The 11,379-nt window shown below is 56.3% G+C and overlaps 1 protein-coding gene across 9 annotated transcripts in view; it reads right to left on the bottom strand.

Annotated features, from left to right (window-relative positions):
• The window catches only part of Atp2b2 (ATPase plasma membrane Ca2+ transporting 2), a 241,002-nt gene that overhangs the window by 60,171 nt on the left and 169,452 nt on the right, over positions 1-11,379 (bottom strand). For all 9 annotated transcript variants that reach the window (XM_010619264.2, XM_010619211.2, XM_010619217.2 and 6 more), the window contains exons 4-6: positions 10,484-10,741; positions 9,773-9,898; positions 66-191 (exon numbers count right to left, since the gene is read on the bottom strand). In XM_010619264.2, coding sequence (XP_010617566.1) covers positions 66-191; positions 9,773-9,898; positions 10,484-10,741 — 510 coding nt within the window. The remainder of the gene's footprint in view (positions 1-65; positions 192-9,772; positions 9,899-10,483; positions 10,742-11,379) is intronic.

Genomic DNA, 11,379 nt, shown 5'->3' with positions numbered 1-11,379 from the left:
GGAAAAAAAAAAAAAAAAAGTGGCCTTAAAAGCACCTCTCCTGGTCTGAGGGTGGGTGGGCTTACCTTTTTTGTCTTTCTTTTCTTCCTCTTCGCCCCCAGCGCCCAGCAGGGTAAAGATGATGCCAGTCTGAGAGTTCACACCCACGGCAGTCACCACCATCCGTCCCGAGCCCTCCATCACATGGGTCCCTGGGGAATGGCAAAACCAAGTTACCCTTGCAGGCCAGGAGTGCAAGTTACCCTGCAGGAGTGGGAGCACAACCCTCAGCTCCCAGCTCCCTGACCCCAAAGATGGTGGAGTGCTCCCTGGGGTTAAGGACAGCGATGGGGTGGGTTTGGGATGGAAGCACTGCTGCCCCTCAGTTCTCAGCCCCAAACAGCTCCAGACCCTGACTTTGTGCCCTGTCTCTCTCCCTTCCTCTCCTGATGCACAGGTCAATCAGGGAATACTCTTTTCTTACTGATAGTATTCAGAGTTTCCTTAATGCTGCAACTAGGAAGGCAATGCTATTAAGCAAACTCTACACAACATTGCTTAAAACAGGGTCCTAAAAGTCTAGGAGAAGAATTTAGGGGCTTGCAAATGTGGATGAGAAAAAAAAATCCCCCCCCCCACAAACCTCTGATTGAAATTCGGCACTCTCCCTACTCTGAATGTAGGTAACAAGTGCTAGGAGTGTTCCTGATGTCCACAGCACCATGACACGCGTAACAATCCTGGAGTTTTCATGTTGTTTCACAGTGGCTGCAGACATTACCGGGGTGCGCCCTATGTTACCACCGAGCTGGGTACTATGCTGCCTGCTAGGTCTTGTTTAATGTAGCCAGCAAGAAGCACACAGATGTCTGTACCACACCGTTTTCACTACTTTATTGCAATATAACCGGCTTAGCTATTCAGTGTATTTCATCTCACACACTTTGAAATTCTAAGTAGGGCTGGGCCATGGTGACACCAGTCTTCCCCAGGAATTAAGAACCCCTTTGACAGAGCTCTAGGCTGCTCAGTTTGGGAATCTCCGAAAGGCTGCAGGATTCTTTCAAGGGCTCATGGGGCAGCTCTGTGCATGGGGCCAAAGGGCTCTGCTCCTGCTCATCTCCTTGGAGGTTTCTGTTAACTTTGCTCAGAGCGACCCACCCAGGCCCACACCATGGCTGTGGCAGGGTGAGGACAAAATGCAAAGGTGGAAACTCATCTTTGTAAACACTGGAGTACCACCCTCAAAGAAGGACATCCTTACACATGCCCCGGCCTGGGGCCCTGGTGACATTATTTTGTGTGACATTAGCAGAGACTCAAGATCTTGGTGCAACTTGTGGCTGAGAGCTTCTCTGCGTTCCAGTTTCCAAACCCATTAGGGTCATCTAGTCAGTGTAGGCTGGGCCAGGGCCCCAGCACTGCCCTAATGGGGACCCAGGGGCATCCGCCTGTCCCTCTCCGAGGGTCTTGGTGCCCACTGGGGAGCGCATGCCACAGGCCCCTGGGCCTCAGGACCTTAATGTGCTCTGTGGACAGACAGACAGCTCCAGTGGACACGTGGAAGCAGGTGGGCCATCCAGTCCACGCACTGACATGGACCCCCGGAAGCCCTGAGCTGTTACAGACCCAGATTCTCAGATGGAGACTCCAGGCTGACTGGCCCAGGCCTGGGACCCCAGGCCTAACAATAACTTCCGACAAAGAACCTTGCGGGGCTGGGAGAGGGGCTGTTGAACGTCCCTATCACACAGATGAGAAAACTGATGTCACACAGAGTGAGGGGTCACTCAAGAGCACATAAGGTTGTAGTCACAGACTTTTCAAGGAAGACACAACAGCAACCAGACTAACTCCTGAAGCACACCCATTGAGCACCAGGTGCAGTGCTGCCTGTTGTGGGCAACCAGCTCAACTAAGTGCTCTCACAGAGGCCCTCAGTGGTGCAGGAGGCTGGCAGGACAGGTGGCTCGCCTTGAGCTCCCCCTGGTGAAGGCAGAGCAGCACCTGAACTCTGCCATCCCTCAAGCACACAGTCCTGGCCACATAACACTTGGCCTAAGAGATGGGGCCCCAACAGCCTGCTCTCAAACACACGTGTGCAAGGCTGGCTGGAAAATGAGGTGCCAGTCCTCTGGCCTGGGTGGCCACAAGGAGGCTGTTCTCCACCTCCTCAGCAGAGATAGGATGGAAAAAGACACAAGGGGCCAATTTCCACCCAAGATAAGCAGACCTCAAATGCCTTCGAATCTGATCACTCCCATGGTGACGGCAGCAGAGAGCTGGCAGCTCCTCTCTGAATCCACGGTGGGGAACAGGGCGGGGCAGGGGTGAGCCGGAGCCAAGGCCCAGCACTGGGCGGGGGAGGTTTGCATAGACACCTTCCCCTCCTCTCCTCGGCATCCAGCCAGTCTCCCTGGATGCTACTTAGCCAGCTTCGCCTTGATATTCTCCCTGAGGGTTTGAGTCACTCCCTGAGGAGCAAAGGACTCAGTGCCCCCAGGCGGGACCCCAGCTTTCTCCTGGTCCTATGTACTGGTTCTTGCCACGAGGCCTTTGCTCTTGGGCCACACAGTTCACTGGCCTTTGTCCCCACCCCGCTCATCCTTCCCCTAGGGTCTCCCTGACTCCCATAAGGGGACTTCTTTCTCCCTCTGAACTGGCTCCATCTCCCCCGGCCTGGCTCCCTCAGGAGACCCTGTACTCCTGCAGGGCGGGGCCCAAGTGCAGTCTCCTCTTGGCTTCCACAGTGCTTGCCTGCCATGTGGCTGCAGCCCCAGCTCTACCTCCTATGCCCTCCTTTGCTGTACCCTGCCTGCCAAGCACACAGAGCATCTATAATGGAGGATGCTCTCCCCCAGTAAGCCATCTTCGTAGACACAGTCATCCTGGCTCACCCCTGCTCTGTTACCTCCCTGGGCTGTGCCCTGTCCTGCAGCAGGAACTCTGAGGGCCAGCACTGCTGTCCTCCTGCCAGAGGAGGAGAGAAGTGTCACAGGCAACTCCCTAGGCAGCTCCAGGCTGCCTGGGTGACGACAGGTACACCAATGAAAGGTCAGGCAAAACCGCCTATCTCCAAGGAAACCATAGGGCCTAGGGTATGGCCAGAGCGGCAGCCCCTTGGGTGTGGAGTCCTGGCATCAGGACTTCACTTGGCCCCTGGACACCATCTGTGGCTCCTGGCTGCTCTAACTGCCCAGGGACCCCTTCAGAGCACACAGAACTCAGCTGGAGTGTGGGCTTAGCCCAGCCCCTCTCCTTCCTGGGCCTCAGCTTTGTCATCTGTGAGATGGGAAGCATGCAGCTGGCTTAGGCCATCACCTCTCAGCAGCAGCATCTGATGTGCTGGGTCCTGAGGGTGGCGAGACAGAAGCTACATCTTGTGTGGGGCGGGGCAGCTCCATCTCAGGCAGAGAGCCTGATGGGCCATAGGCAGGACAGACAGGCATCTTGGGATGTCAACTCCACACCAGGCATGGGTCCTGCAGCAAGGGCCTCCATGGTCCCTGTCCTCTGGGAGCTCACAGTCTAGCTGGGTTGAGGGCAGCAGACAGGCACAGAGACACTGATATAGAGCACCCAGGGCCCAGTGGGCTGCTGGCAAAGGTGGGAGGCTGATACAATGGCAGCAGCTCATCTAGGCCAGTGCTCAAGGCTTCCGGAGGGAGGGCTGGCTGTGGAGGGGCAGCTGACCCTGCTTGGTGCTCAACAGGGAGCCCCTGGAAACATTTGTGGGAGAAGAGACGGACTGTTAACCGAGGACTCACTGTGCACCAGTACTGTCTGAGCTGCTCTTCCCCCGTGCCTGGGCGGGTGAAGCCAGCGGGATGGCCCCACCCTCAGGGCCTTCCCATCTAGCTGGGGAGCTTCGTGGGTGGAGTCCAGGCACAGCCTTTGGGGGTCCAGAGGGTCAGATGCAGGAGGCAGCATAGGGTAGCCATGTTGCCACCCCACAGAGTGTCCTGCTCTGCCTGAGCTTCCGTCCGGTCCCCATCCCTTCCGTTTTTCTTTGAGTGCCGGGGATGACCCAGGGCCTCATGCCCCCTGGCACTCGCTCCACCACTGAGCCGCATACCAGCCCTCCCTGGAGTTTGGACCTGGAGGCAGAGGGAGGCCACAGGCCCACTGCTCCTGCTGGACTCACCCTTCCTGGAGAGCAGGAACAGCTCCCAGTCCTGGCCCAGACATCAGTTGCTACAGGGCCAGAGTCTTGTGTTGTGGGAGGTGGGGCACACTGAGTACTTGGTGGCAAAGTACTCAGCCCCACACAATGGGGCTGCTGGGCCCAGGCAGGGCAATGGCCCACTGAGGATTCACAGTGGGCGGCTGGCCTGGCCCTGGCTCCTGCTCTGCTCTCTCAGGTCTGACCTGCTAGGCCTGATTGATGAGGAGTGAAAGGAGGGAGCCAGCCCACTGCAGCCCAGATGCTGAGCTCCATCACTGCTATAACACAGAGAACCCGAAGCGTGTAAAGCCTCCCTTCCAGCATCCCTGTGAAGCAGGTTCTGGTGCAAGCACAACCCCAAGCCCCTCTGCCCACCTGTGGCTTTCTGGCTCAGAGAGGTTGAGTGGTGGCTCAGGGTCACACAGCTGTGAGTGGTGGAGCTGGGACTTGAACCCGTGCTCTATCCACTACGCCCCGCTGCCTCTCATGGAGAAGAGGCAGGGTAGTGTAATGGAGAGAGTGCGGGCCGAGTGGCAGACCAGGCCTTCTGCAGTCACGGTGCTGTCCTGTGCGGCAATGATGGAGGTCCAGCTCGCTGCTTGGCCTGTCCTTCCGCGTGGTAGGGCGGGCAGCAGGGACTGGGATATGGCCGAGTCCCCAGAGAGGTCACAGCCTTGTATTGAAAATGCTCTGGCTGGGGACAGGGAGTGTGGAGTGGTCCCTGGAGAGGGCTCTGCTGCTTTCAGAAGACATCCCTGTCCTACTCTCCTGACCCTAACCCTCCAGGACCCTGTCAGCATCCAGCTGTCTGCTTCCTAGCTGACCTTGCTGGGTGGTGCTTTAAACAGACCGTACTGCCAGGGGGTTGAGTCCACATGGCCCTCGGAGGCAGGTTCAGCTGGGAGCTGTCGGAGGAGTAGCAGGCTGGGGTCTCACTCCAGCCCTGCCCCTGCTGTGCAGCCTGGCTCTCCTGCCCTGGGCCTCAGTTTCCCCAGTTTCAAAATGGAGCAGACTTGGGGTTCTCTGAGTCCCCAGTATACTGCACACTCAACAGCCCAGGCATCTCTTTCTTGTAACAGGGACTACTGTTTCAGGACACTCAAGGAGGTCATGACAGAGGATGGTTGAAAGCCCTGGCTCCATGGAAGACAGAGCAGACAAGGAGCTGCTCCCTGTCAAAGGAGGCCGGACAGGTGCAGTGTCCAGGAGCTCGCAGGCCCTGCACTGCTCCTAGTCTTGGGCAGCGGTGATCAGTCCAGTTGACCACAGATGGACCCTTAGGGACATGAGCCATGTCAACATCAAGCTGGCTACATGCAGTGGCTGTGCTGAGGTGGCTGCAGGAACCCAATGTCCTTAGGAGGTACACCTGTCCCTAAGACTCCGGGGAAGGGGCACACTCAGCCCGGGGGAGAGGGACTGGGCACGGGAGCTGAATTAGTAGGGAGCACATGCATGGGCTCCCCTCAAGTCATCTGTGCAACTTTTCTTGAAGCTTGAAATAATCTTAGAATACACAGCTAAACAAATAAGACCAGGTCAGAGTTGGCACTGTAGGATCCACATATTCTTGAGTCTCTAGGGAACGCTTAGGTCTCAGGAGGTGGGCCCTTGAGTCTGGATTTCTGGCTCTTCTGAAGTGAGCAGGGTGCCCACCTGGGGTCCACACGGCTGCAGGTAGCAATAGGAGCAGCTGCGCTCATGCCTTGATGTCCATGCTCCCTGAAGCCACACCTGTGGGAGCTGGTGAGACTGAGCATCTCCACCCTGCCCATAGGACGTGGACTCTTATCTGACCCTCTGCACTGGGGACTGATACTGGGGTTGACTGCCCCCGGGCGCTGCGCCCTTCCTGCTCCAGTGTGGCAACTCACACCTGCAGCGTTTGAAAGGACAGTTGTGCCTGCACATCCTGTGGTCCCACAGCAGACCTGTGGGACAGGCAGGGGGACCCACTGGCCCCTCTGTGCACAGACAGACATGGAGGCTGAGAGAAGTGAAAGGACTTGTCCTCCATCATAGGCCAAGCATGGCTAAGACCCCTGGGGCCCAGCTTCAGCCTTGCAAAGGCAAGGACCATTCTGCCTCTGGCGAGGTGGGGGCTTCTAAGTGCCACCAGGACCCTGGGAATGCCTTTGCCAGGTCCCTCAGTGTCTCTGCAAGGTCATCTGACTGAGGGCCCATGAGGTTCCAGGCACACTTCAGGGCCCAGGGTGTCCGGTCTGCACAGTCAGGAGCCACATGGCTGAGACGCAGGAGCGCAGGGCACCCTGGCAGAAGGTGAGCAGGGGAGGAGCCCTGGCTGAGGCTGAGGTGGCAGCAGCAAGGGGGTGAAGAGAAAGGGAAGAGAGCAGGGAAGGTGGTGAAGGTAGAGAGGGGGACATACTTTTCTAAAGGCCAGGCCAGGTGCCACACCAGGCACGGGGAAGGCAACCCACAAGTGTCCTGAGCACACGCTCGGTGAGTGCCAGGGGCTCCACCCCCATCCATCTCCACCGGCCTAGCAGGGAAGCGGCATGCACGAGGCCACAAAGCGAGTTCACTCAAGAGCTCAGGTCAGCTTCTGTCAGGCTGATTCTCTGCCGTCTGCACCTCTGCCTGGTTCTCTCCCCTCACCTGGAGGCCCAGGGCTGAAGCTGGGCATAAGCTCCAGTCGGCCTCAGGCCGATGCTGGGCTGCCAGCTGTGTAGGTATCTGGTGAGAGGACTGACGTAGAAGCACACCTCGGGCCCTGCCTCTGTCTGTGCAGGGCTGAGAGCGAATGGGCCGCTAGCAGTAACACTGCAGCAGTCGACCTGGTCTGCTGGTGCCTTCTGTTCTTCGCATGAGGTGTTTCGTGCAAAGCATAATTCAGTGTTATAAGACTGTGCCTCCTTCAGGGTGAAGTGGGTGTCCTCTGCACAGAGGGGTGAGTGTCAGAGGGGGGCAGCGACAGGGAAGCCTGCATGGAGGAGGTGGGCCTGAGAAGACAGGGGGGACTTAAGTGGGCAAAGAAGAAGAAAGAGGAGCACCTAGGAGGTTGGCTGTCGTTGGCAGGTACGAGGGACCAGTGGGAGGCAGGTCTCCAGGGCAGGTGAAAGGCCAGGCACTGGACCGGACGTGCAAATGCCTGAGGCAGGCCTGCAGCCCTGGAGTTTCACCTTCCTCTGTGTGGTTCATCCTATACTGGTGGGGATCTCTGTGGGTCCTGACTCTGGCTTTCCTTCTGCTACTCTCCCTGACCTCGTGGGCACTGTGAGCTTGGTGGGCACAGTTTCCATGGGATACCTCCCTCCAGACAGCCAGCCACCTAGGAGTCAACACTGGCCATGGAAGCCTCAGGCTGCAGCATGCAGTGCCAGCCTGCCTGGGAGTGTGGCTGATACCCCTTGTGGCCAGAAGCCCACTCCATCTCAAAGGCCGGTTCAAGACCAAAGCCATCGGTGTGACGGGGGCTCAGGGGACAACCATGGCATCTGGGATCATTTCTTTCTCTTCTCAGGGTTCACAGCCACCTGCTCCTGAGCTGTCCACCAGTCTGCAATTCCCAGGATGCACTAGACGCTCTCAGGGACCCAGAGCACCTGCCTCACACCCAGTGCTTGGATCCCCACCAAGGCTCCAAGGGGCTGCAGGCCCAACGATGGGCTCCCTCAGCATCCTGGCCCCTCAGGGATTTCCACAGCTTCTCCGCGATGCTCTCACTGACCAGAGGTGAACCCCAAGCCCCTGACTCCCCCAGAACTCTGTTTCCTTCCTGGTATTAGCCTGGAACAGTCTGTTTTGTCCTCTTCCTTTAGCATCGCCTGGTGTTTGGCGCCCCGTTGCCTTTGGGTTCTCCCACCCCTGATGCACTGTGACTTACCCTAGGCTGCTGGCCAGCTTCCCACCCCTCTCTGCCCATTCAGATTTTTTCCAGGATCTCTACCCCTGCAATGCCCCCACCTCTGGTTGGTCTGTGAAGCCACTGGACCAGTGACTCTGAACACTGTCTCCCCAGGCCCTTGCCAGCACCCTATCCTCCTGTCTCTTCTCCCAACTGTCTGGAATCTTTACTGCTCCTTGATGCAGGCCCAGCCTCCCCGGGCATCTGCTGATCGGATAACTCATCCAGACCCTTCCCCACAGGACGCTTGCTGTCTGTAAACCCCTTTATGCCACAGGTCAGGACCAGGGCCAGGAGGCTTCGGCCATGTCGAACTCTCGCGTGGCCCAGTGTTCCAGGAAGGCCCAGAGACCTTTCATGTCCCTTGGTCCAGCTCAGTGACCATGCACGTTGCACTTACTGTCCCTCTGCTGGGACTGCTCTTCTCTGCCCCAGTTTTAACTCAGAAGCAGCTTCCCCGGACAGGCCTCTCCTTGGCAGCTCAGGGCCCTGCTCCTGCAGTGTATCCTTATCTGTTTCATCATCAACTGAGCCGACCTGACCTGTTTTCATGCTTGTTCCTTTACTGGCGGTCTCCTTCACTAGGTTCCAAGCTCCCAGCTCCAGAGTGGCAGGGTCCTTGTTGGTCCCATTTGCTGCCAGAGCAGAGTAGGTGTTTAATAAACAAATGTCGGTTGAATACATTCTGGCTACTAAATACTCCAGCCTGATTCTCATTGCAGACTGGCACATACTCCCCTTTGTATTTACAAGTCATTTCAGACTCCGTCAGGCCTCTGGACCTTTGCACACAGCTGCTGCTGCTGCTGCCAGAAGTCCACAACTGGACTTGTCAAACTCCTATTCAGTCTGTGAAACCCAGCTCAACATCATCTCCTTTGGGGATTTGGCCTCCTTCTCGGTTTCCTTACAACCCCTTCTCACATCCCCTCAGGCCCATTCACCCTGGAGCTTCCCAAGTTCAGGGGCCAGGCCTGACTCAGCATTTGGGGTCCTGGGGCTCGGAGAATATATGCTGAGTATTTCTGGACAAGAGGCTGGGGCCTCACCCCTGCAGGGTCTTCCCACACACCCACTTGCCCCTGGCATCAGCCAGAGTAGGCTTCTAAAAACGCAAATGCCACCCGCTGCTACTAAAAACCACCTCAGAATCCAGACATGGTAGTGCACGGCTGTAATCCTAGCACTTAGGAGGCAGAGGCAAGAAGATCATGAGTTTGATACCAGCCCTGCAACTCAGTGAGACTGGCTTGACAAAATGAAATGAAACACATAACAACAGCAGCAGCAGCAGCAGTCACGGGTGACCTGGCAGTCACGGGTGGCTCCTCCTCCTCATACTTTAACACCCTAGCTCACCACAGCCTCTTGGCAGAGGCTGTCCCCGACCTCCCAGCTGCCCTTGCTCTGTTTGGTTTGTTTTTCTCACCTACTATCACTTCTGGAACTTTCACATGACCTCGCTCTCCTCCCTGACCACAGGCTCCTCGGGGCTGGGCCTTGAGTACCACCTGGGGCCTGGTGCATGATACTTTTCCATAGAGAACATCACCTAACTGATTTCTTCCCATCCCTGAAGAGAGACGTTCGGCAAGGGCTTTCCAGCAAGCAGTCACTAAAAGGGAAGTTCCAGGGGATTCTGTTTATTTCATTCCCCATGGTGCCCTGGCCCACAACAGGGTTAAGTGTGCTGTTCTCACTGGAGCTGAGCCTCCTGAGGCTTCAGAGCCAAGGCCAAGGGCTCTCAAAGCACCGCAGCTCACCTGACAGCAGCATGGGGTCCTTGTCCACAGATTTGCGCACCTGGTCCGACTCCCCTGTCAGGGAGCTCTCATCGATCTTGAGGTCATTGCCTTGGATGAAGAGGCCATCAGCAGGGAGGAGGTCACCTGGAAGGAGGGAGGGAGGTGGGATTAGTGGTCTTGGGGACCAAGAGGTGGAACGTCCGCTAAAGGAGTGATCGTGTGGGAAGGTTCTCCAGCAAGGAGTTGACACCCAGAGCTCTTGGGTACTCCTGAGAACCACACAAGGGCCCACTGCCCCTCTCTGGTGCCAGCCTATCTGCTTGCTCACAGGTGAAAGAGTCACTCACTTCTGCTCCCTTGAACACCTCCCCCATCCACAGCCAGATCAGGAGGGGAGAGGAAGTTCATCTCAGACTCCTTCTGAGGAGTAGAAGTCTGTACAGTGTGGTGTTGAGGAGGCTCCTGACTACCCCAGCTCTGAATTGTGGTTAGCAATGTCTGCTGTGGGTAAAAGTTTGGAGAAGTGGTGCATGATTTCAATAATTCTGAAATCCTATCTCCTTTGAGTAGTGCCCTTCTACCTCCCGAGGGGCTTTAGAGCACAGCCTGCTTGGGGTCGGCCTTCAGGGATGCACCCTTTTCTGGGCCTGTCTTCCTGCAGTTGCCCCTCTGTCCTTCCGCTGCCCAGAACCCAGCTCTAGAAGACTGCTCTGTGGCTGGGACACGTACCGTATTTGATCTGAGCGATGTCCCCAACCACGATTTCAGCCACGGGGATCTGGACCACCTGGCTGGCCCGGACCACGGTGAACTTCTGTTCCTGCTCAATGCGGCTCTGCAGGCCCCGGAACTGTTTCTCTTTGCTCCAGTCATTAAAGGCCGTGACCAACACCACGCAGATGACCGAGAGGAGGATAGCGGCCCCCTCAATCCACCCTGCTTCTGCCTCTCCTTCATCCTCAGCCCCGCCCTGGGCTGTTGCACATCCTGCAGACATCAGGAGGAAGCAGGTAGTTGGGTAAGCTAGGCGGGAGGGCCTCACTGCCTGGATTTCTAGCTCAGCTCTGCTGAGTGACAGACATTAACGACCCAGTGACAAGAGTCTACCCACTCAGCAATCTGGGTGCCAAGTCCCATTCCACCCACCTGTTCCCCTCCTAGGTCTCATCCCCAAAAGAGTTAAAGACACCATGCCACACGGATATGCGCACACCCTCGTTTATAGCAGCAAAGCACGTAACAGCCTACATATCCATCAACAGATGAATGGGTACAAAACGTGGCATTTATATATAATGGAGCACTACTCTGCCATAAAGAAGAAATTGGAGTCCTTTGTAGGAAAACGGGTGCACTTTGAGGCCATGATGTTAAGTGAAAGAAATCAGACACATAAGCTTAAGTATCCCATAACTTATAAGAGAAACCCAAAGTACAAATAATTTTAAGAAACAGGGAAATAGATCCTTTGCAAATGGGAAGGATATGTAGAAATGGAGGTGGGGGAAGGGGAATAAAAAAATGAAGGTGTGTTAAGTACACATACCCACTCCCTAAGATGAATGGAAACATGTATTGCAAAATAAAAAATAAAAGATTTTTAAGTATAAAAAAATAAATAACCC

The sequence above is a fragment of the Fukomys damarensis genome, unplaced genomic scaffold (assembly GCF_012274545.1).
Source record: "Fukomys damarensis isolate Sample0158 unplaced genomic scaffold, DMR_v1.0_HiC HiC_scaffold_24, whole genome shotgun sequence".
Lineage (NCBI taxonomy): Eukaryota > Metazoa > Chordata > Mammalia > Rodentia > Bathyergidae > Fukomys > Fukomys damarensis.
Note: the sequence above shows the minus strand (reverse complement) of the source record. Positions and strands in the feature narration are given on the sequence as shown.